Here is a 26,343-nt window from a genome sequence, read left to right on the forward strand (position 1 = left end):
GCAATGACCTGTCCTAGCGGCCTTTGGCAAGACAACAGCAAGGGTGAACTCCTTACTCAATGAATCTCAAGCCAAATTATTCATTAGGCGCTGACACACAGATTCACTCTTGGCTCTACAGAAAAAAAATATTCCCACCTGTCTCTCCAACTGAAAAATTGAATGAGTTTGTCATCTCAAGATCAAATGATCATGACTATCTCAAACAATCATTACTTTGTCGAAAATATTTATTCGCAACAAAATGTTTGAGACAATACTCTAGTGTTACAAATTTGTTTCTTCAATGGTTCCAAATTTTCTTAAATAACTCAATATTATTCGTTACAAGTGGTAATTGAGTGGAATATTTCTAATCAATTTATTGAATCAAGCCATCTAAATTAAAAATTTATAGTTTTCATGTTTATTTTGGACTGAAATTTCATAAAAACTGTACCCTGAAATTCTAACCTTATCTTGGACTTTGTCACCTATAAATTTGGAAGAAAAATAGCACAAGGACTACCTTATTATTTTATTTACCAATTTTATTACATCAGTGTCTATAAAATATGATTATACTACCCTTTAAAATTAATAAAAAACATGTAACTACTAGTTTCGGTGATTACACCATCGTCAGGTTATAAAAATAAATGTTTACTTTTGTAATGTGAGTAAACATTTATTTTTATAACCTGGCGATGGTGTAATCACCGAAACTAGTAGTAACATGTTTTTTATTAATTTTAAAGGGTACTATAATTATATTTTATAAATACAATAAAGTAGCCCTGAATTCATACATTAGTGTCGTTTGCATTGTAAATGAATAAAAAGAATATGGAACCACCTTCCAAAATAAATTATTTTGACTACCCTCAATAACAATTATTATAACTTAGCCAAGAGTATTGATTGACAACGGACATTTATGAATATGGAAGCGATGTGGTCTAAAATTAGATATTAACTGAGAAGGAATGTGAATAACCTACAAATGACACTCATTGGGTAGCTATTCCTGTGATTGAACTTGGTGAATGAAATGATTAGTTTGTTACGAGTATAATTATCCGGAAACTGACTACCGAGCTCACTTTAAATTACTCTATTCGCTCGTTTGGTTGTAAAATTACCAATAAGCACGAGCGAAATGAACACAACTTTGTAGACGAAATATTACATAATGTTTGTCTACATAAAGGCCTACTGTGATTTTAGATTACAAATTACCTCAAACAGCTCACTTTATTATGACTAATTTTAATCGCGTTCCATACATTATTCTGATTCATTAACACATTAGTTGTTGATGCACAGTCATATAACAGTTGAAGCTGGAAGTAAATTGTAGCCACTGACACGAGGTGCATTCACATAACTTTTTAAAATGTATGAATTCAAGGCAACTCTCTTGTATATATAAAAATAATTATAGTACACTTTGAAATTAATAAAATAATAATTATTAAATGTTATAAATTAACATTTAAATTCTTATTCTATTAATTTCAAAGGATACTATAATTCTTTTTTATACTTTACTCATAGCAATGACCAAATTCAACACAGATGCATCTACTTCTCAACATTTACATAATTTGTAGATAAGCTTGAAGGACAACACCTATGTAATACTAAATTAGCATTCGTTATCTTGAAACATAACTTGACATTCATCTACGCAAAATCAATCAATCCTCGCTGTAAAATGCAACTCTAGTGGAAGTTCCTAGAAATCCACGATAATCATACGAGGAAACATTATAAATAGAGTGAGTTTAAATGTAGGTCAGCTATATGATATCAAGGATACCACTGCAATCATGAACTTTCACAGGAATTGGCCAGTAATCTCTCGTTAACCGAGACTTGCATATATTTAATCATGAATATATAATCACTTGATCCAAGATTGGCGAGAAGGACCTACATTCACATGACTGATTCTGTCATCAGAGGTAACACAAATGCGAAATATTGTGGAAACAAATTCAACTTTTCATTTAAATGACAGGGTCTATCATACAAAAATAGCGAAAATTCCCGTTACTCAATTATCTACTTGTCAGTTTAAAAATGTAATGTAGCCGACAACATAGTAATCAACCTATCACAATATTAAAAGAAACTGCGGTTCTGCAAACTTTCAGATTTGCATATCGCATCAATGTCTAGACCAAGAAAGAAATTCCATTCGCCTCTAGCAACTATCAACAAGAAGTTGGAAAATCAAAATGGAAGAGTATATTGGAGAAACTTTACTTTTACCACTAATTTGACCTAGCTGGATACAGTATAAATCTTATTTTCATCAGAAAAAGTTTTGACTGCAACTATGCTAAACAAATATAGAATGCATTGAGATAAACTGAATTATCAAACATTATTCGTCTTCCAAATACAAGTTGGGGTTGAAAACTTTAGTTTCAACAAATAAATTCGTTTTGTTAATTAATTATTAATCAAATCGATTGATTGATGATAAAGAGTTTGTCATAATGATCATAACTAGAGTAATTTCCTAAATCAGTCAAGAGAAATTTACAATTTTTGTATAAACAAGACAATGATGCTCAAATGATTGAAATATAAAAATAATCTTCTCTTCTATCGTCATCAACTTTTTTAAACATCAATACATTTTCATTGATTATCCAGTTTTGAAACTTTGTTCTAATGGATGCGAGAGAATAAAAATGAGAGTATCCATTTGATAGTTGCCGAATGCTTGTCTTATTTTTATGACCTGCAATCTTGACTTCAGGTGTGATAAGATTCGAGCACATTCATTTTGGTGACGAAATTAACCTGATTAAAAAACACTCAAGTCAAAGATATGATATTTTTTACCTTTTTCAAACTCGAATTATCAGTTTAAAATATTTCAACGGAAAGCAATAATGTTAATTGTATGATATATGACTCTGTTCAGAATTTTATTTGAAAATGATGAATGTTTGATAAAAACGATATTATAAATATTAGAGTAATCAAGTCGAAATATTGGAATCTACTACTTTCATTATTAGTTCCAACGTCTATAGTGTTTGCAATATTCAATAGTGTTTGTCAAACCTGTTTTTGACAACATTTTTCCATTTTAGCCGCCATCTTGAATTGCATTTGATCGAAATTGTTCGTGTCGGATCCTTATATTGTAATGACCTTAAGTTCCAAATTGCAAGTCATTCCGTTAATTGGGAGATGAGATATCGTGTACACAGTCGTACACTCATATATGCACACACACACACACATACAGACCAATACCCAAAAACCACTTTTTGGACTCAGGGGACCTTGAAACGTATAGAAATTTAGAAATTGGGGTACCTTAATTTTTTTCGGAAAGCAATACTTTCCTTACCTATGGTAATAGGGCAAGGAAAGTAAAAATGGATTCACAGTACGGGTAACAGTACGGGTACATATAAAAGTATGATTCTCCAACACAAGGAACTGAAAGAATCACATCAAATATATTATGTGAAGGAGAATTGAAGATTTGGATAGTTGAATTATCATTTTAAACATAAAATATTTAAAACAAATAGATTCACAGATAAATAGGTACAAAATTGGCTGTGGATCAAAATTTCTTCGATTATCCAACAACTAATATTTAAATAAGGGGAAATTAGTTCCATTCAAAGAAGAAAGTAATCACAGTAGTTTTTAACTACTGTGAAGAGTTTTTAACTACTAGTTTTCAACTACTTTAAGAGTTCAACTAGTATTTTTTAACTACTTTAGGAGTTTGAAGTAACAACAGTCTTTTCTTCAAACAATAATGCTTGATTGTTTATGCAGGAGAATAGATATACTAAACTGAAGAACTCTATTTTTTATAGAAATAAGGAATACTTCAATCGATGAAATAGAACCTAAAATCAATTTAATGCGATTCAGTAATTCAAACTTTACTGGATTTGAACATGAATCCAAACAATTCAAAGACTTGCAAACCGATATTCATTCAAAGTTGTTGCACTGTTGAAAAATTTAAAATAGGTACACTACACTACATAATGACACCTTTTTCAATAATAAATCATCTGATCTTGGTGGAAAGCCAAGCAATTCAACATTGTAAAGATAAAAATAGAAATTTCGAGTGTCAATCTCACTACAATAAGTTACTAGCCTACAAAAAACATTTAGTTGCAATGATTACGACAGTTCTTGTTTATCAAATGTATTTATTTTATTGAATCTTTTTTACAAAATCAAGAGGATTGGTTGACAACTCTGAATAATTAAAAAAAAATCACTAAACATGATATTTTCAAGAGGATGCACCGGTCAAGTCTCCAACATTAGTTGAAATGCACTCAACATTTCAGGACTGATAATTTATTATTAATTTTCTACATAAATATTAACTTGGATAAGAAAGGAACAACAACTTCTCGACCAAAACAGCTCCCTAAAAGCATTAAAACAATGAATAAATTAAAATACTTCAACTTGGAAATTTGATAAACCCTTTTATTTCAACCAAAACTTCTTCAGAACTGGAAAATTCATCAAAAAACTGATTGAGAATATTGCCTTCATCAATGCAAACAATGATTTTTGTAGACTAGTAATTAGTTGTGGTGAGAAAGAGATCAAAAATCTATAGGTCTATTAATAAATATTTCAATATAAGATTTTTACATCATTAAACGATAGAAATCGATTTTTTTTCTTGAAATGAAATTTTACATAACCTACATAATATTTTTATTTTTTTTTTACAATGCAAATGACACTAATGTAATAACATTGGTAGATAAAATAATAAGGTACGGTAGTCCTTGTGCTATTTTCTCCCAAATTTAAAGGTGACAAAGTACAAGATAAGGTTAGAATTTCACGTGTACAATTTTTTATAAAATTTTAGTGCAGAATAAACATGAAAACTATAAATTTTGAATTGAGATGGCTTGAATTAATAAATTGATTGGAAATATTCCACTCAATTACCACTTGTAACGAATAATATTGGAGCCATTGAAGAAACACAAACTTGTAAACACTGATCTTTATAAATATAAGATCTTTCCTTTAAATATATTCAAAATATTTGGACAATTCAAGACAGAAATTGAAAACGTTTTGAGCAAATAGCCTGTTTTCTTTCCTAATTGTAGCCTATAGTTCGCTATATCCAATAAATAAATAAAACCATTAACTATTTGACATCTGAGAGTGACTTTAAATATCTTACCATATTTTAATAACGCATCAAGTCACTCAACACATAAAGAAAACAAGCACTGTAATATAACGGTTCAAGGGTCATGAACTGAGCCTTCTACAGAGGTGGAAAAACCTGAGATCGGAAAGGGGTAGTAGGTGCAAAGACATCTTCGCGATACGGACACTGTAACCGAACTGGGGACTTGCAAAGTTGGAGAGCGGCTACGGAGCAGGTCAGTTAAGTTCTACTGGAAGGCAAAGAGTAGCGTCGAAACGACCTTCAACCTGACAAGCCGTTTCTAGTAGTATAACGATGTCAAGTCACCTAGCAGTGCATGTAAATAATGGATGAATCCCTCAATTCTTCTTTTTCAATTGATCAAAGCCAGTGTTTATCGGCATGCAATCCCCCCGACTCCTTCCTCTTCTCAGCGCAAAGCAACCTATTGCCCACTTCCTTCCATATTCTGAATGGAAACCAATTGAAGCCGAGTGTAATTTCGGCCAAATTAGAGCAAAATGCTTCCATGTGAAAGGAAATTCTGGATTTCCTACATTTTTTGTTCAAATGGATTATGTAATGGCAAGGTTGGTGTTGTGTGTCAACAACAGAGTTCAAGAGCAATACACTTTATTGTATTTTCAAATAAAAATAATGGATAACGTTGAAATTGTTTCTTCTTTCTATTTCTATTTGCTCAATATTTTCGGAAAGGGTTTTCAATTCCTATTATCTTGAAGCTAAAAAAATTGATACATATACAATACAAATAAGTATTGAGACTTTTTATGATCCGATTCACTCTATACTGATTATATTGACACTAGAAGTGCTAGTACTTTCTAAGGTGACAAGTTACTGAAGTGGATTGTAAACAGATACTAAAATCACTACAACGGCCAGCAACGAGATTGAAGGTTTTAATTTTAATGCATGTGACAGATGAAAACTGATAAAAGGGAAAATAGGACTCCCCCTACTTCAATTCATAGTTTCCACTACTACTACAACAACAACAGATGACAGCAAACACTAAATCAGGCGAATATAGTAGAAATCAGTCTAAAGGTAGGCGCACACAGATCGTCATCGGACGGACGGCACGCATCGGACGATTAGATTTGATGCATTATTTTCAATTGGAGTGCGCATACCTATCCGCATCGTATAGGTATGCGCACTCCGATTGAAAACAATGTATCAAAACAAATCATTCGATCCGTACGATGACGATCTGTGTGCGCCTAACTTTAAAGTGTCTTCTGGCCCTATCTATGAACATTTTTATGATATAACAATTTTCTTTTATGTTAGGTTAGGTTAGGATAGAATCAAGAAGTAAAATGCAAATTATGTAGCCTGTATTGGATTGGATTAACAAAAACACTAAGCTACAAAAATAACTTGTAAATAATCAGAAAATTATGAATGTGCAATAAATAGATTATAAATTTTTGAAAGTGGATTCAAACAGCTTTTAATTCAAAACAATAAGAAAATCTGGTGATAATACTTTCGGTAAGTAGCCTTCTACTTTTGGTAGTGAGGCTACTCTGTGGTTACACTATCATCCGTAAGTTGATAATTACCAAACACTGATCAAGTCATATATTGGCTAAAAGCTTATTTGAATAATTTGTAAGCTGCATACTCGTTTAAAAGAATCAATTATTTCTTATTAAGAAATAAATTATATTTTTCAATAATTTCATAATTAAGTTGAAATATGTTATTAATTAATTATCAATTCTATATTGTTAATAGCCGATCTGGCAACAGAGCAAAGCAAGAGAGATAGCGCTATCCGCTTTTTTTAAATGATAGACAAGGATAGCTAGCAATACCATTGCTAATGAAATACTGCCATTATAACGTGGACCTCAATATAGGATGTTTGAACCTGAGGGGTGACATTCATGAATACAACACGAGAGGCAGAAATCATCTCAACCTGCCCTTTACAAGACTGAGTAGAATGCAGAATAGCCCTAGTAGCCCTGGAGTGAGAGAGAGAGACTCTTCAACAGGCAGCCAGCATCAGCGAGAGCTTTCAAAAAGCGGAAATTCATCACATGTTCATGGGTGTACATTACTTAAAAACCACTCTGTATACAATATCAAAGGTAATTTTTTGACATCCCAGATCATACCAAAAATGTGTTGATAAAAACAATATAACAACTTGTAGTACCATTTATTAAAAACTAAAAAATATTTTAACGACTAGTTTCGACCATAGGTCATTTTCAAGTTGAAATGAATTCAACTTTAAAAAAACTCAAATAAAATTAACTTTATTAAAATGAATTTAATTTCAATTTTAAATTTAATTTTAAGGGTACTACAAGGGTTTTTATTAGTTTGAATAAAGTAACCCATATAAGTGAAGTGATTTGACAAAAATGTGTTCTACACATGAACTTTCTATACCTTCCCCTTATCAACTGCTACCTTTCTGAACTTGTTATTACCTTTCTCTCTTTGTAATATCTAATTTTATTTGAAAGTTACATTGATTTTCGCACCAAGGATTATAATTCTATAAGACTGAATATCTATGAATATCAACTGTACTTTCTTTAAATACTTGAATTTATTCTGACGAACTAATTGCTGTATTAAAAGCATGAAGATTATGAATATAGTATAGATTAAAATTCATCATTAAACATTAAAGCGTCGTTTTATGGGTGTATTTGATTAATAAAGAAGAGGCCTAGAGCTTAATAAGTATCCATTTTAAAAATTTCAGTTTCGGGTTTAATTTATCAATTATAAATTTATTGAGCACTACTGTTATTAAAGCTCAATTAATTAAGCCTGAAATTTATTTAATGAGAGTTTAATTTATCGACCAGCAGCGTTATTGGGGTAGGCCTAAGTGGTTGATAAAAAATAAAATGTCACCAATAACTACTACATTATCCAGTTCACATAATTACTAAATACCTAACAATAAGTTGAAGTTTGTAGCTACATATCTAGTACACATTTATTAAATACCTAGCAATAAATTAAAGTTTGTATCAACTTCAGTTGTTCAAGACTTGACCTATTTCGGACTATGTGTAAATTTGGGAGAGGAATAGCACAATGTTATCTTATTTTTTCTCTTCTTATCATTTTGATGATGTACTTATTGAATGAATAAACTAACAAATTTGTAGTTCTAAAAGGTGGTTGAGGGAGATTCCTATATAAATGTTAAAACACAATAAAAGCTTGGTCAACAGGTCTATCAAATGATATGTGGGAGAGAGAGAGAGAGAGAGCACTACTAGCTTCTACAGTGTGCTACCTGCAACTTTCACCATTCGAGGGACCAGGGGCCACAACTAATTTTGCAGCCTCCACACAATGCCAATTTGAGAGACCCGAAGAAGTAGAAAATATGTTGAGATAGATTGGGAGGGTCGTCTTCTAAGCTTGAACGTCAAAGGTACTAAACTAAGGGATAGTTAGCTAGAGGTAAGCCGAGAACAAAAACATCAGTGAAGGGACAAGGTTGGAATTTATTCTCATTCTGACACAGGAGAAGACAAACAACTCAGCATGATTGCAAGAAGATGAATACAGCATGAAAGTTGACAATATGAAATCAGGACACAATGTACCAGAACATTCTATAGGCTAAGTTGAATGTAATCTGGATTTGGTTAAATTTTATTGGATCTTTATTCTCTTCAGCACTACAATACTTCCAAAGTTTTAAAATTTTTATTCTCATTTGGCTTCAATAACGATTTGTAAGTTAATGAAATTTTGAATACCAGATTTATTACAAACCACTATGAACCATATCTACAATCTATAAATGTGTAAACGTCGATAAAAATTACAAATTGGAAGTATCTTGTCAACAGATAGTTATGGCTCCTTACAGTTTATCGATCTGCACTATAATTAACTTGGCAAAAAAGTCAATAAAGATAACATTGAGTGGCAAATGCGTCAACAATACATTGTAAGGTCAAGATCACAAGGCATATCTAGTGATACATCATTCACTAGGTCAATTCAATGACATTGGCAAATTTCAAAGAAGCATAAATGAAAAAAGGATAAAGGTGATGATTAGAGAAAAACCTAGATGGGCGAAAAGGAAACGGATCTTTACCGGGCAAAAATATGAATGTGGTAGCCTATCCAATTTAATTAAAATGTTAGTAACAACCTCATGGGCCTACTTCGTACGCACCATTTTATATGTCTATTAATGAAAATTATACATGGTATTTACAGGACAAAATCCTTGTTGGTGAATATGAAAAGACGTAAAATATTGAATTATATGCTAGTTTATATCAATTTTATAGAATATTAAAAATGCATTATAAAAACATATTTCAATAATCATCTGAACTTTAATGATGACTCACTTTGCTGCATCTGCAACTCAACAAATTTTTTAATCCCACATTGATTAGAGTTGACTGTTTTTGAGGTTGATTGAAAAAGGCATAAGAGTAAAGATTTACTATCTAATTATTTCATCAGAAATATTGACTTTAACTTCAAATGTTCACCATACTATTCTAAATAGGACCTTCCGATTTAAATATAGCCTATTACACAAATAGAATTTGAAATTAGCCTAATGTTATTTATTAAAAGAGAAAATAATAAAACACTACATTGATAAAGTGGAGGATGCCAATATTGAATATTAGTGGTATTTGAATAAATTAAGGTAACCAATACGGATATTACAAGAAGTTCTTGTATAAATAACAATAATTCAATAGAGTTACATGGGCTAACATTTATGAATCACTTACATAATGTCTAAATTTGAATCGATGCAACTTCTATATCAACTATATTACCTACATATTTCATGTTTTTTACAGGCTCAAGATTTGCTCTTGAGAGTCTTGAGCCCTTCTTTGCAGTTTACAGGCGATTGATTGATTAATTTAATAGAAAATTGCGCAAAATTGGGCAGGTAGTCTAAATGTTATTGAATCATTTAGCCGCTTTGAATCAATAGAAAATATGGGATAGGCAGTTTAGTTCCTTTGATAGCATTGTTTAGATTTCACGCTAAGACTAATGGTTTTGCATAAACAGTTACAATTTAGTTTTAATTCAAAGATGTACGATATGCACACTGTCTTGAATTGCAGACTCACACACTCAATTAAAAAATGTCTTTGGACTGACTTGTTCTAATTTCAATAATTGGAGACTAAAGGCCTATTTACTGGAATTGTTTAATTTCTTGAAGTTTACAAACCAGTGAACATTGAACAGTCAAAACAGAATTAGCAATTAAAATGTTGTAAAATAGTTAAAATTTAGCTTGAAAAGGCGAGAAACATCCACTTAGGATAATATTGTATGGCTGACTTCAGCGTAGGCTACTTAAAACTTTATTAACATATAAAATAAGTCGCACAAAACTAGCATTAGTAGGTTTACACGTGGTGTTCACTAGCATACCGTACCAAAAAATAGGTTTCAGCAAATAATAGCATATTGAATGTGTGAAAAGTCAATATGATTGTATAATGACATAAGATTGAAATAAATACTGTCATTCAATGAAATTTAATAGATTTTCTTAATTAATTTTTGGGCTAGAATAGTATTAGACAAGACAAATAGGTCTCCGATTCAAGGTTGAACTATAAAATAGGAAAGGACAACATTTGAGGTCAAAACTATGCAGAGTTAATGCTAAAATCATTAATATTTCAAAAGTGAATGAAATACATGTTTACTAACAAGATTTCAAAAAGATATACGTTTTTAATAGTAAAAGAGCAGATGACATGGAATTTGGAATAACTTAGCAATTACTGCAAAAATGAACAAAATAAATCTGTAGGTAACTTATTCCAATACAATAACCTCAATGTAGAAACCGGTTACATGCTTTTCAAGGTCCTATAAAAGTTGAAAAGGACGTGCGATTTTGACCTTCAAGGGTTCAAGTACATTTAATCTATTAATAAAACCAGTGTTTTAAGAGTATATTTTGTATAAATTTAGGAAAAAACATAACATTACCTGGTCTATTATTGTGAGTGAGAAACCATAGCAACATACATACATTTTTACTTGGGTCAGTTATATTATTAAAACATGAATTGATTTTGATTACAGATTTGAAAAAAACACTTACCTGGTTAAATTCAAGAAATTTGAAAGATGTAATTCGAAAAAGAGCCATTGTAATACCGGATCTAAACACACTTCAACGAGGCAAACCGTCTTCTCCAAGCGCTACCGCTACTGAAAAAGAAAATGGATTCGTACACAGCAGTTTTGTCACGTGATGAGCTGTCGACGTGTGCCACCATCAGCAGCACTGTACGATATTGGATGGCGGCCATCTTGAAGGATCGAGTTTTGAAAACGTAATCTAATTTGTTTTTGATGGAAGAGTATACTCTTCGGAAAAGATAGTACGGTACGTTGATTTTTGAATATGCATGAATATCATACATTGATCAAATGGTTAAAAGAAGCTCGAAGATCAAAATAAAATACGGTCTCTCGACTGAACAAGGACTTCGAGGCCTTCAGGCCTCGTTAGTCACTACAGTGAATAACGGAATATTGGAAATGTAGAATAAAACATTGAAATTATTCATCTAAACATGATATTTTTTATGATTAAAATTAGTTTTCTCATCAATTATACATTTTGAAACTGATAGTTACAATAGGTAATTTTACATGAGTTATGCATTCAGGCCTTGTTGTTTTGGTACCTACTGGTAATGCCTTTGGAAAAGCTCTTTGGCTTTTCACTGCCTTTGAGATCTCTGTGTCGGTAAATGCTCCTGTTTCCAGGAAAACTCCTTTCCATTCTGCAAATGAGTTTGGATTCAAATCGATATTTACACTAACTAGCCGGTATGTAATCACTTTATTTGATTTTACTAATAGATTAGAATTGATTTTATTCAATCTTGTGAGTAAATGATTCGGATAGTTGAGTAGGAACACATTTATTTTCAAGTTGAGAATTCTTTATTCTTTTCCACTTGTCCTTTCAATCCACCGTACCGTAACCAATGGACTACAATAGTCCTGGAAAAAGAGTTCATAGTAACTAGTTTCTCGCTATTCTGGAGCAGAATAATACCGTACAAACTGACAACCTGAAGAGATTTCAAGCCTAATCCACTTTCTTTCTTCCAACCAATATATTTCCACTGTAGCCTAAAATATTGTACGTTCATTTATGATGAAAATGTAAGAATCAATAATAATAAAATATAATTTAGCAATGACAATATGTGAAATTGCCACCAATAAACGTACAATGAATATAACATTATGAAAACGTAGCTCACTAAAATTAAAATAAAATTAACATCTTTTGTTCTTTATTTGAAAACTGTTAGTATATATAAATATAGTTCCTTTTTTAATTATTTATTCATTTTTGATTTAATATATTTGTATTTAAAAATAACTTATTGAAAATAAGCTACTAGGACCAATAATAATAAGCTTAATAAGGACCAATTTCCAAAATTACCGAGGCCCAAGTTACCGTATTTATAGATAGCAGAAAAATCAATATCAGACAACAGTGCGCTAATGCTGCTATAGTGAAATTCACCTTACACTTTTTACCACTTCCTATAACACCACCTGTAACACCAACAATTCCAATACTATCAAAATGTTGACAGTATCTTACAATCATGGTGAATCTCTAGATATTCATGGTTTACCTAAAAAACTACTCCAGTTTCTGAATAGACAGCCAACAAAATCAAGTCATCATTAATAGCATTTATATATTTTTTCTGTAGACTTGTGTAGGCCTACTGTGGTTATTTTTTATGATTTTCATTTTTTATGTTCACCTATATTGACAAAAAAGATAAATTTCCATAATATTAAATAAAAATAGTATTATTTTCATAATAGCCTAGAATGATAGTTTTGATTCTTGTTTCGATAACCTGCTGCTATATAGGGTAATTTATTCAAAAATTGAATCATTCAATTTAGAAGGGGAAGAGAAAATAGCTTTGGGTTCAATCGAAATGCTGCTGAAAATACACTGCATTAAATTACAATATATTACATTTGACTCACAATCTATTATATATTTGGTTTCCAATTTATTTTCCAGGTTGGAGATAATAATTGAAGACACATAACATCATGAAATCAATCGGATCCAATGTATTTGTTGTTCTACCTCCATCGACTGTACATGGTGCTGTTATTTTTGGTAAGAATTCAGATAGGCCACAAAATGAGGTTCAAGAAGTTATTCACGTTCCTGGAAAATCCTTCAGTTCGGGCGATAAGTTAGAAGTAAGTTCATGATAATATTAGAGTAATAATTGGTGTAGTAATAGTAAAATAGAATATATGCCATTACGATGCTCATTATTACTCTTTTCTCTCAGGAAGTAAATAATTTAAATCATTATTACTCCTTCACAAAGGGAGTAAATTGATAAGCATAAGTTCTTGTTACCGGGCCTACTTCATTATTGTTTAGCATCAAGATGATAATAAATAATTATTTTATTTAGACTTTAGGAACAGTCCAAGAAGACACAATTCAAAATTTGAGCAGTACTATTAATCAATTTTTGTACGGTATGCTATACCACCGTAAATAGTAAATTAAATTGGAAGCTACAATTAAGAATGATTTGACAATAAAATTTATTCAAATTTTTTCCAAAGAAAAATTAAATCAACCACATACCGTACAGTGTTTGATCGGAAAATACTTATTTCGACTATCTTTCTGATTTTATACAGCCAAACAAATGGGGCAAATATGAGGTATCATTATTATTGTGAATAATAATTCAACATTGAGGCTAGCTAGCTACAGAGTCTACATAAAATATCTACAGTTAGTTATCCACGTTAGTTAGAACTAGTGGTTTTACTCTTCACAATCAGGCACAACAAATCTGAATCAAGAAATAGATTAGTCGTGAAGTTTCAAGTACAGTAGTAATATTATTGGAGCAGTAAAGGTAGAAGAGGTAAAAGGAAGTGGAGGTGGAGACATTTGGATACAACATGCATTACTTTCAACACACTTAACTTACCTTTTCTGATACCCTCTCTACCATCGACGCTCTGCTATTTTTTACCCTTATAATAAGTCTTGAATAGACCCAAAAAGTGTAGTCTGGAATCCACTGTTGTGTTCAGCAAAGTGTAGTAGGCATCTTATTTCGTTTCTGCTCCCTCAGTGCACCTACATCGAAGTGCCCCAGGTTGAAGCGACCAAGGCGGTTATTTTGAGTAAACCCTCGTGGATGTGGGGCGCGGAGATGGGAGCCAATGAGGACGGCGTTGTCATCGGCAACCAACCAGTCTCCACTGTTGTCACAGATGAGTCACCAGATGAGGAGAGACTGCTTGGTACGGACCTTGTCAGGCAAGTATACTAAATGAGTTGGAATTCTCATGCTTTACCCTATAGAATAGTAGGATATCAAGTACCTTTTTTATTTCATAAAATCACAATTAGTTCACACAACTTTATTTTCAAGTGTGAATTTGTAGTGGATTTACACTTGAAAATGGCTCTGAGTTGAAACAAGTTGTGATTTAATAAAAAAAGGGTATTTGATAATTTTTATTATGTTTCAATAATTTTAGTAACCCTATAGAGAAAAGTTAGTACCGCAGAATATTATTGATCCCTAATGTATTTACTGTACTAGAAGTGTACAAGTGTACACTACTATCATTGGATAGACATCCTGTTGTATTAACTGTGAATTATCATTGTATTTTATCTAAGTTTTCCCGTTGTATTAACTGTTGACTGTCATTTGGTATTATTGGAGATTCCCTATTGTAAGGTTGCAAGAAATCAAGGCAGAAACACAGTTCAGTAGCATTCAAAGTTTCCAGAATCTGAGTTTCATTATTGAAATATTTTGTTGTTCAAGCTGCTGGCCCTTTTGTGAATATCGATCTGTGGGAAAATTACTCTCATTCGAGTGAATGACTCGCATTTTGACATGCTGTATGATTGTTTTATTTATTCATTAAAATAGCCACAAATCATAAACTACAATAATGATTGAGAGACGACAAAAGGCTGAACATAAAACTGTATCTCTTCCAAATTTTTATAGAAGATGAAATTAGATGTAAGTTAGATCACTTTAGAATAATAATCTAAAAAGAGAACTAATTTATCAAAGGTGTTGCCACTAGTTTTGAAAATGGATTTTTGCATTTAAAGGGAAGTCTTAGAGTTAGCTGAACATGTTTTTTCATAGAATTTAGATTTATGTAAGAGAGGTAAAATGCTCTTACAAAACTAACATATGAAATCGTCAGATAGCTCACCGTACTAATGACACATCATGGTGAGAACACAGATTCAAGCCATGAATCTGACATTAATACATGTCAAGACATTAATCATTAATTAAAAGAATATTCATGTACAATCTGACCTAACTTTTTAGTACATGATAGTAATACTAACATCTCATGAACCAGATCACAATCATGTTTTCTTCGGTCTAGAGGATGGTATAAAGTTGAATCAACGCCTTTGGTACACTTTTTGAGTAGGGTAGTGGACCTTTGGTACTCCACATTTTTTTGTAATGTATGAACACTGTAAGTCTATATTATGCTTGTATGTTTAATATTACTCAACAGATTATGACTTGTTAAATATTACTTAATAGATTGGGACTTGAGCGTTCGAGCTCCGCTAGCGAGGCCGTCAATGTGATCACTTCGTTGTTGGAGGAGTTCGGTCAAGGTGGACCCTGCTCGGACTACCTCAGTCTCAGCTACCATAACTCATTCCTAATTGCCGACGCCAAGGAGGTCTGGGTTCTGGAAACTGGTGGCAGGTTGTGGGCGGCTGAGTGTGTCACAGGTTAGTTGCTTCAATTAGATTCATTTTTATCCACTCAATCTATTGAAAACTTCCGAGAAGTTTAATGACCAATGTCAACTTTCTAATTTTCATTTTAAAACCTTATCCTCTTCAAGTTATGTTGACCTCATTTTTCTTCATTAAATAGTTTTCATTAATAAATTCACAATAATTCCAATTTCAGATCATAAGAAAGAAGGTAGTCCTACTGTTAGTGTTGAACTACCACCTCACACTTTAGCAGTGGAATGTCTTCTTTTTTATAATCCAAACTTGAAATTATTCATACTTTGTAAGATTTGTAGTGTTACTTTTCTATTGCTATTACTCTTCTAATCATACTTTTCTATCGCTTCCAAAATAATTTCATGTTTATGATAACAAATTAAAATTCCGTTTAATTGCCATTTGAAAATCTCATGCAAAAATAAAGCTTCCCAGCATACATTTTACCATTAATTCACTCTAGACTTTTTTAAACAGGTTTTTGTAATTACAAATCAAATAACAAAAATGTTATGGCTTTCTTTTTTGTTGCTTCTAAAATAATTTTATGTTTGTGATAACAAATAAAAAATCAGTTCAATTGTCATCTGGATATCTCATGCGAGAAAATAAAGTTTCCAATCAGATATTTTACCATCAATTTTGATTGATTCATTCCAATCGGTTTTTTATTTTTCAATTGATGATTCCAAATTATTGAAAATTTTAACATTTTTACAGGTGGAACTAGACATATTTCTAATAGACTGAGCATTACGACTAAAATAGATAGGATGTCTGAGAATTTAAAACAATATGCAAAAGATAAGCTGCAATGGGACGAAGGGGTGAGTATTTTATTTACTTTGTCTTCATGTAAAACATATTTTCTATAAATAAAATATATAGAATAACTGTTTGAGTAAATTCCTTTTCTATCCAGACTTTGAAATGGCTTGAAAGAGCTCGTCAATGCTATCTCTCTATAGCTGAATTTTTATTGGATGCGTAAATTAGTAGTAGGAAAGTCATAGATGAGTATAATTATAACTCAAAAATAGGGTAGATTATAGTATACCTCGTCCTCTACCGTTAAACATAATTAATGATTTATATTTAACCATTCATCACTATCATTTTTATGTGATACCCTATCATTAGATTTGTTGTCTTGATTTATGATATGATGCAATATTCAACAAATTGGTTCAATCTCCACTAGCAACTGAACTTATTTCACATTCTCAAAAATATTCTCTCATGAACTAATCAGTTTAATCAATCTTGTTTTCCATACCAGAATACTTATTGGAATGGCATTACAGATTACAAAATGTTTCACTCTATGAAATACACTTTGCAATTTTATTAGAATAAGCATTTTAAATATTGAAATCACAAAATTGCTTGGATTCCAAATAGATTCTATGATATTTGCTTTAAATTTGCAATTTAATTGTAATCTGCCTAATTGCCGTAATATACCTTTATTGTAATCTGCAATCTGCATCTGCAATATGGAGTAATCAATTCAATCAATCAATCTTTATAGACTATAGACTATTTTTCACTCATTACATTGGAGTGATCCGTGGTCTAGTGGATAGAGTGCCTGCGTAGCAGCATAGAGATCCCGGGTTCAAACCCTCTCAATACCAAACGTTTTTTAACCAGATCACTCCCGTGTTATCGGATGGGCACGTTAAACTGTCGGTCCCGGCTGAAGTATGACAGTCGTAAGGCCCATTGACGGCTTAAATTATATATTCAGGCGGTGGGACCTTCCCGCAAGGGACTCCCCACCAACAAAAGCCATACGAATTTACTTTTTACTCATTACAATATGGCTTTATCCTATTTAATCTATATTCTTTTTTCTATTCGATGCTACCTTGTATATATGAATTATTATGTACATTTTACTATTGTGAGATTGGAACCTGAAGTTATGTACGGAATTATTATCAAATTGACTTTTCCGATAGCAATGTTGTGCATTGAAGGAATAAAATTATTCTTATTTTTAATATATTAATTGTATTTATTTTGCAGACAGAACTAAATTTTTCAAAGTTGTTCTCCAATGCAAACGACGAAATGGCATGTCTTAGTCTTGATCACCGAATATTGGAAGATAAAATAGCACAAGTTGAAAAGTTTTCTGCAGAGAATATGTTCGAAATTCTGAGAGATAAGAAATCTTCAATCTGTAAACCTTCTATTGATGGAGATGATTTTGCAACTACTGCCTCTCACGTAAGTCACTGTAGCCTAAATCATTTTTATTTGCACATAACCAATAAATAATCTATTGAAGTTATCATATCCGATTTCATGAGAAATTACCAAATAGCCTCTATGATCTAATAAAATACATGACGTTGTGTAGGCTACTCATTGCATCATATTTTTTCAGGAATTTGTTAATAATTTTAATATGATCTAAATCTGAAAACAGACCCAATTAACTAAAGTAATCCTATATAACCTTAGAAACAAAACTTTTTTATTGCTGTTTTTCAGAATTGTACAGTTTTGATTATTTTTCCAAGAAAATTTGCCTGCTCATGAATAAAAAGGTTCTGAATCTGAAAACACACCCAATTGACTAAAGTAGGTATTCCAATATATTTTACAATTTTTATGGCTGTATTTCAGAATTGTACAGTTTTGATTATTTTTTCAAGAAAAATTTCGCTGTTCATGAATAAAAAAAGGGCGTTGAAATGAAACAGAAAGCTTCTCTATGGAAAGTGGAAATCTTTTAAGTGGAAGTCTCATTTCTCACCCAATCAGTAAATTTATTGAAAGAATTGAATAGATTATGATGAGATATGATGGATAGAAAGAAGAGATTATCAATGTAAGATTTGAATATGTTTCGGTTGAGACTGATGTCTCTCTTCTAATCATGTAATATATTTTCTCAAAATATGATGAAAACATTGGTGATAAAATAGTAATGTAGAAAAGATTAAATTTTTTCTCAGTGCTATGCAATCAAAAAAACCATGCTCTATTTGTATAGAATACAATAACGGAATATTTATCTATTCATTCTTGTGAACACACCAACACAGTTCATCAGCAATTGTGGTGGCCTTTCACGCAGCAAATATGGCAACAGTAGGTTGTTCAAATTCTATCCAATCATTTCTATATTTTATTAAGAAATTACCTCCACTCAATTTTACTCCAATCTAAACTACTACAATGCCTATAAAGTTATCACATTTAGTGTAAACATGATGCTACAATGGGCGATAGCCTAGTAACAATTGTCCATGAAATTCTATTGGAACAAAATTGAAATATCATGTTCCCTTTCATTTTATCACAAAACAACTATTTCCAACTCTTCAAGATCCATTAATTATTATCAATTTTGCACTTAATGATGATGATAATTCCAGTAGCCCTAAAAAAAGTGAGTAGGGTATTCTATTCTATCAGAAAAATAGTGAATAGCATTTCTGGTTCTGTAGATAAATTTGTTGTTGCAGGTATCTGTCATTCTACCAAAAGACAGCGAAAAGCCAAGCTGTCATTGGTTCACGGGGACTCCAGACCCTTCTCTCAGTGTATTCAAGCCATTCATATTCACGCCTAACGTTACTATTTCAAGGCACACCATTAGTCCTACATTTGATGAAGATCCAGCAAAGGTGAGTCTGAACAATTGAATAATTTTTCAACAATTTTTTTCATTAGAAAACCTATAGTTCTTAATTAAATATTTTCTGTATTGAATGAAAACATTATTGAAAGAGTTCTATAATCTTAATTGGGAACATCACGAATTAAGTAACGCCTAGAGGAAGAGGAAGTTTACCTACAATTATTCAATATTATTTAAAATGTTATAACACTCCTATAAAACGGTACATATTATAAATTAATATCCAATAATATTGAACTCATGATCTATTATGCACTCAATAAAATGAGGCTGTTCTGCATACCCTACATTTGATAGAGAAAATTGATATTTCATAGGTTCAGGGGAGAAGTCTGGAAATCAACTATTTGTTAGAGACTAATTGAACAGATAGACCTATTACACACTAAATTTTGTTGATCAAGGTATAGAAACTACTGTTTGATATATGTATTTGTAAATAACTCATACGTAAGTTGAGTTTTGAGCAATTGAGCATTGCACAATTATTTCAAGAATGTAATTACTGTATTATGAGTTCAAGCTTTAGTTTAAGTGTTTTAGCTCAGGTTTATTGAGCATTGAACAATTATTGTAGAAAGCTAATTATTGTATTATAAGTTTAAGTTTTCAAGTAAAAAAATTAAAAGCCTATACACGTTAAGTTCAAATCCATCGAAACTATGATTGATTCCAAGTTTGATAGATGTGCTATTGATTAATTTTCAAATTGAATTAATTTTCCAATTTTTAAAATATGGAAAATACGGCTATGCCAATAGTGACCTCATAACAATCACTTGCTATATTGAACTGAGTATTTTTATTATTCCTTCAATCATCTTCATCCATTCAAACCTATCATATTCTATCAACTAATCACTTCTATTTTATAAGTATAATTTTTTACTACAAAACTTTCAGTACTTCAATTGAAATCATGTTTTGTGCTTCAGGTGAAACCAAGATTCCAGAAAGCTGTCGCTAGAGAGCACAATCTGTACCGACTCCATCGAGCAGCAGTCATCGATAAGATCAACGTCTTGAATCAACTGCAAGAGATGGAAAAAAGCTGCGTGCAAGACGTCGAAAAGTTCCTAGATACATTTCAGCCGGGGCAGAGCCTCAGCGAAGTGGACGACCTACTCAAAGATGTTGTTGAAACCGAAGTCAAGTTCTTGAAGTAATCTATTCTGAGATAAGTCACTTCTCAATATTGGGTCGCCAAAAATTATTTCTTTATTAATACTTGTTAATATTAAATACTGCGCAAAATATTTATACTCTAGTGTGGTGAGCCCTGTTCAACAAGCTTCTATGTGGATTGGGTGGCTTTCCTGGTTAATTACTGCACTAGGTACAATTGTATTTATATACCTGGGTATTATGAATGTTTGTATTTGGTTATTGATACCAATTTATTATATCTGAACGCATGTATCAGCTTTCATGATATATAAAATAAGATATTCTGATACGGAATTCTTTTTTTGAAATTTGTTTTATCTCTAAGTGAACGAACAGTATCATCATTTTTATTGCTCTAAATATAGCATGTAGAACTCATTTGAGATAATGGCCAAACATGAAGGATTTAAATATTTATTTATTATATTGAACAAAAAACTCTAGGAAGCACTGATCTGTATTATACTATATTCCCAGTGTAATGAGTATCATAGTATAGTGAGGGAGTACTATCGTAGACGGAGGAGTATTAACACTATCTCATAAATTATTACTTTCAAAAGTAATAATTTCTTATATTATAATATACAGTAGAATTTAGGTAACGAGTCCTTTTGATATTTGGCTTAGCGTAGCTCTATATGGTGAAATTGATCTTGTGATATTTTTATAATATTATTTTTGTATTTCTAAGTTCAAAACTATTCAATTGCTTTATGATACTCAATTGTGATGATGTTGAGGATTTTCCAAACCTTGGCACTTTGTATAAAAGTTGGCATTAATGTGATTGTTCGCAAAAACTTTTCTGAATATTGTGTCACGATTACAGTAGGTTAGAATCAATAAGAGAACATAATTATTTATTCAAGAACCAAAGGTTTGATAATGTAACAGACAGGCATGGATTTATTTAAAGTAGGATAGATAATCTGTCATAGATTAATTTCAGATAATACCGTGATTAATTTGACTTGGCAATTACTACGTACTATTTATAAGAATTTATAATTCAGTATTTCTCAAGACTTGAGAAAATAACATCAATAAACAATGTTGGAATCAATTTATTCTATTGGTCAACTCCAAGTTAAACATGAATTGTGTTTTCTGCATCAATTTTATGCTTCAGTTTTGACAATTTCATCTGTTTTGAAATCAAAGGGGTGTTGCATCTGCTTTGTATCGGGGGCTGAATATATATTAATAAGATCAAATAATCTGAAATATAATGCCAAATTTTCAATATTCAACAACTCTAGTAATAAAACAGTTCATACTAGAGTTGAATTAAAAAGAATTAAAAACGGTTAACGTTTCAATTTACAATATTTTGATGTTTCATTTTGAAGCTATCTTTTTTAATTCTGAACTTTTACATTAAAATTGTATGGGTTAATGCTCAATTCATATATACAGTAGCCTACTCTGTGATTCTAGAATAATCGGATATTTAATGAAAATGATGTTATTTTATAGATCAGTTATTCATAAGCGAATTTATGTATTATTTATGAAATAAATAACCATGATTTCTTGTTTTTTTTACAACAGTAATGTTGGGAAGAATTTACTAAAGAAACCATGATTTCTTTTCTTGTTCAATCGTAGCAGATTAATGATCATTATTATGATTATGAGACTCTTAAAATAGCATATAAGCTAGCTTTATAAATTTATAATACAGTATATTAAAATCATCTTGATTATGATTTTTATTATTGTTTTAATGAGTAATAATGTTGAAAAATTATCTTTTATTATGCTTTGGACCAAATAAACAGTTTCTGCTGCATTGATTGCTTATTCTTATTGAAGTTTTCACATCTTATTCCAGCCTAATCTTTTATTAGCAATTGGAATGGAAATTATAGGATAGAAATTGGTATCTCATTAACTAGGCTAATACGTTGTAATAAGACAGTAGTGCTTTGCTTGAAGCATCCTTAGGATACTGGTGTGAATTTGAACTTCACTCCTACAGTCGGGGAATCTAATGTCGGCTGCTAGTGAGAGTGATATGACGTCACTCGTGATCACTTCACTGACGTTCACTTTTTTACGTTCAATATGTGAGTAGCCATACACATTCTGAACGCGGGGCGGAATCGGTAGATTCCCCCAACATGCAATGAGAATAACGGAATTGAAAAAATCCCTGCCAAATATAAAACATATAGTCATTTATTTTACAAAGTCACTCATAAGATTTCTCATTATTATATTCCTTAAAATAATAGAATTATTTCTAATCACAATAGAAATAAGTTAATCTAAATGATTATTAAAATGCTGAAGGCTAAGTATTGACAACTACATAGGAAATGTAGTCTAAATTCAATATTGGAGCAAGATAGGTTAGAGAGCAAAACCAAAATAAAAATAAATTCTGGCGAGTGAAATACACACAAGTCCTAGCAGAAATTCGTATTAAAGCTGCTTTTATTTATACAGTGTAAAATTAAAATAGAATTTCATACTTTCCCTGTAATTTGAATAATTTAATTATTCACATTTTCTAAAGACCTTAATTTCTTACAATCAACAATAACAATAAAAATTCAAAACCCTCTTTTCATGTGTTTAATAACCAAATAAACATACTCTTCAAAACAATGATTTCGGATAAAAGCAAATTTCAAGGGTTCTAAATCCATTCAGGAATAGATCCCAGAATTTATCAATGTTACATTGAAATTAAATTGAATAGTTTTCAAAGTTTTCTAATAATGAAGTCACAATAGAAATAAATGTGTCTTTAAAGTATCAAATTGCCTTTGTAATATTTTATAACCAATTGATTGAAACATCAAACATTTTATCAAGTGGTGATAAAAATATGAGGAAAAAATCAAACCATTCAAGTGATAATCATGGAAAATATTACAAGCGAGCTCTCAGTAATGTTTGTCAAGTCTTTGAGACTTGAGAAATTTTGTTGCACCACAATAATTTCATTTTCGCAATAAACAACCAGAAACTACTCAAAGAAATTACTAATAACTTCCTCTTCACAATGAACAATATTTCTCCAGGTATATTAACATTACAATGAAATCTTTCTGAGATCACCCAATTGGAAATGTAGCGATGTCTGACTTTTGAAATTAATCTTCACTAAGACTGAATATTGAAATCTGGAAGTATTCAAAGATCAATTACTTCAACAATTCTATAAGACACAATGTGACAATCTTTAAGACTCATTGAATGATTTATAAGAGATACTTCTGATTCGAATTTTATAAGTAACAAGCATCAGTTACTTATTTCTCAGAGTTTAATCAAACATCTATAGTTCCTCTTCATGAAACGATACTATGACGCACATTGAAAATTCGATGAACTGTGGTAGAGTATCATTCAGCAAAATTTGCCTCAAACATTGTCTGACAGATTACTGATGAATATTAACGACGATAACATTAGTGCCATTCCACTAATACCTTCTAAAATAACACATTAATATTAATTATAATGATTGTTACCTTTCGAGATAAATTGCAATTATCTCCTAAAATAAAAAAATGTCTTTTATTGAAAGGTACAAAATAGTTTTGTTACTATTCATTAAAAATGATGAAAAGTTTGTGTTACCATTGGTAAAGTAGAATGTTAGTAACTAGCACTCACATCCGTTCACCGTCCACACGTCGGCAAGTTCACAACAAAGAACACATTCAATTCTATTAATGAGGCCAGAATAAGAAAACAAAGATACATCAATAAGCAGGCATAGCCAACCTGGAATAAACAAATAAAATAAATTAACAATAATCATTGAATGAAGCAAAAAGTGTAAAGACAACAGGAAAAAATAATGATACAAAACATGAAAAGGTTAAGTACGAGATTCAAACCAAATAAAAAGAGTACTGTTGGTGGAAAAAGAGTTTTGAAAACTCGCAATTGTCACTACCAATACAATATAGAAAATACAGAATTAAAAAAACTTTTCTATTAGTTTCATTTTATTCATAGAAATACAAAACTCTAATTTAATATGTTGAGGTAAGCCAGTGAATGTGTTAAAGATAAAAGCATATTATAAAGGGCCGGTTTCCGAGCTCGGGATTTAAGTTCTAGACTTTAAACAGCTGGAGTCAGAAAATTGGCTTTCCGAAACGGGGCGTAGTCGCAGTCCACGTTTAAATTGAAATTTGAAAAACTAGAAAATTGAACACACAATAAAATAAAGAGAAAATAGTGTAAAGTTTCAGCTATTTTGAACTATTTAGGAATGTTTCATTTCGTCAAGGAAAAACATTTCCAATTATAGAAATGAAAAAATAATGAATTATTTTGCTACGACTATTTACTGCGATTACGCCGCGTTTTGGAAAGCCAATTTTCTGACTCCAGCTGTTTAAAGTCTAGAACTTATCTAAATCCCGAGCTCGGAAACCGGCCCTAAAAGTTGGAGCAGCCATAAAAAACACCGAGCTAAGGGACATAATGAGTAACTGGTCATATTTACATTTTTGCATAATATGTAAGCTTTTCCTATCTGATATTCATAAATTATGGGAGCTCTGCCTCTAAGCTCTAAAATATTTTATGAAAGTAATGATTTAAGTAGAGCGTGTACTAGGTCGGTGGAGCGGTTCGGCGCGGCCCGGAAAATGTTCAACCTGGAATTAGATACATGTGATCAAGTGAACCTCTGTGCATTGGGTCGGGAGTATAGCGCGGCGCGGATCTCGAGAAGTCTCTGGACTTTTATAGAACTCCGCGCCGATCTACCAACCTAGTGCACGGACGGTAGGTCGGATTATTTCCACGTTCGGATAGCTTCGTGAGGGCTCGGCTGTTTCCGAGCTCTGCTTCTTTCCAGCATCACCCATCGATCTATACTAACAGTTAGTATAGATCACCAGGTTGATATCATCAACAGTTGGCATCATTGGGCCAGATCGTTGGCATCACCAGGCCAGTTCAGTAAATAGCTGCTCTGTCGTCTTCCAGTCTAACCTCAAATCGCAATTTACAAGTCTACGTCACGAACAACTATTCCAAAACGGAGCCGCGCCGCGCTCGCAGTACACGTACGGTACCTCCCATTTTCCGCTCTCCTGCGCGCCGCCCCACCGATGCACACTCACCTTTAGCCTCTGAGAACTGTGTATCTGAGATTAGAGATCATGATGGATGGTGGCTGTACTGTATTGGCTGGGAGGTGTCCAAGTAGTTGATCCGATCTCAATGATATGCACGTTAATCGACCCAATTTTAGTAACAGAGTTCAAATCTTTCAAACCTCCATTCCACAGTTTCAACATCAAATTCTTTTTTAGCTTGTAGATTGTTATTTTATTCCTAACCTTCACTGTGATATTGCTGTAAGAAATGATTTTTTTCTCTTATCTGGGAAAGATAAGGAAAATTGCCGGGGACTGGTGCACCGCAGCACATACTAGTTCAGAAAAGATTTGTGAAGGCAAAATCTTATATCATATTTCATTAATATAGCTTTAATAAGTACAA

At 31.6% G+C, this 26,343-nt stretch overlaps 3 protein-coding genes across 5 annotated transcripts in view; 1 reads left to right on the forward strand and 2 right to left on the reverse strand.

The window, feature by feature from the left end:
- LOC111052457 (probable citrate synthase 2, mitochondrial) overlaps positions 1–11,463 on the reverse strand; it is a 47,005-nt gene extending 35,542 nt beyond the window's left edge. Inside the window, exon 1 of one of the 2 annotated variants that reach the window (XM_022339140.2) lies at positions 11,301–11,463. In XM_022339140.2, the coding sequence (XP_022194832.1) occupies positions 11,301–11,348 (48 nt within the window). In that variant the 5' untranslated portion in view covers positions 11,349–11,463. Of the gene's footprint in view, positions 1–5,200; positions 5,377–11,300 lie in introns of those variants that run through there. The other variant, XM_039424999.1, reaches the window with a different exon arrangement.
- On the forward strand, positions 11,464–22,654 carry LOC111052459 (secernin-1). Of its 2 annotated transcripts, none has more exons than XM_039425013.1 (8): positions 11,464–11,588; positions 13,275–13,462; positions 14,368–14,555; positions 15,832–16,028; positions 16,755–16,861; positions 18,066–18,269; positions 19,517–19,678; positions 20,628–22,654. In XM_039425013.1, the coding sequence occupies exons 2-8, from the start codon at positions 13,307–13,309 to the stop codon at positions 20,856–20,858; spliced, it is 1,245 nt and encodes a 414-aa protein (XP_039280947.1). In that variant the 5' UTR covers positions 11,464–11,588; positions 13,275–13,306; the 3' UTR covers positions 20,859–22,654. The 2 variants fall into 2 exon arrangements, with proteins under 2 accessions (XP_039280947.1, XP_039280946.1); XM_039425012.1 differs by lacking the exon at positions 11,464–11,588 and adding an exon at positions 11,888–12,037.
- A 371-nt stretch (positions 22,655–23,025) lies between these two features.
- The window catches only part of LOC111052458 (sodium/potassium/calcium exchanger 4), a 56,301-nt gene continuing 52,983 nt past the window's right edge, over positions 23,026–26,343 (reverse strand). The window contains exon 9 of the mRNA XM_039422955.1: positions 23,026–24,603. Within this exon, the coding sequence (XP_039278889.1) occupies positions 24,499–24,603 (105 nt within the window). The 3' untranslated portion in view covers positions 23,026–24,498. The remainder of the gene's footprint in view (positions 24,604–26,343) is intronic.

The sequence above is a fragment of the Nilaparvata lugens genome, chromosome 3 (assembly GCF_014356525.2).
Source record: "Nilaparvata lugens isolate BPH chromosome 3, ASM1435652v1, whole genome shotgun sequence".
Taxonomy (NCBI): Eukaryota; Metazoa; Arthropoda; class Insecta; order Hemiptera; family Delphacidae; genus Nilaparvata; species Nilaparvata lugens.

Coding starts and splice junctions, on each gene's coding strand:
- LOC111052459 (XM_039425013.1), top strand. CDS start 13,307: ATGAAATCAATCGGATCCAATGTATTTGTTGTTCTACCTCCATCGACT. Junction 16,862..18,065: donor AGCTGCAATGGGACGAAGGG/GTGAGTATTTTA, acceptor TTTATTTTGCAG/ACAGAACTAAATTTTTCAAA. Junction 19,679..20,627: donor TTGATGAAGATCCAGCAAAG/GTGAGTCTGAAC, acceptor TTTGTGCTTCAG/GTGAAACCAAGATTCCAGAA.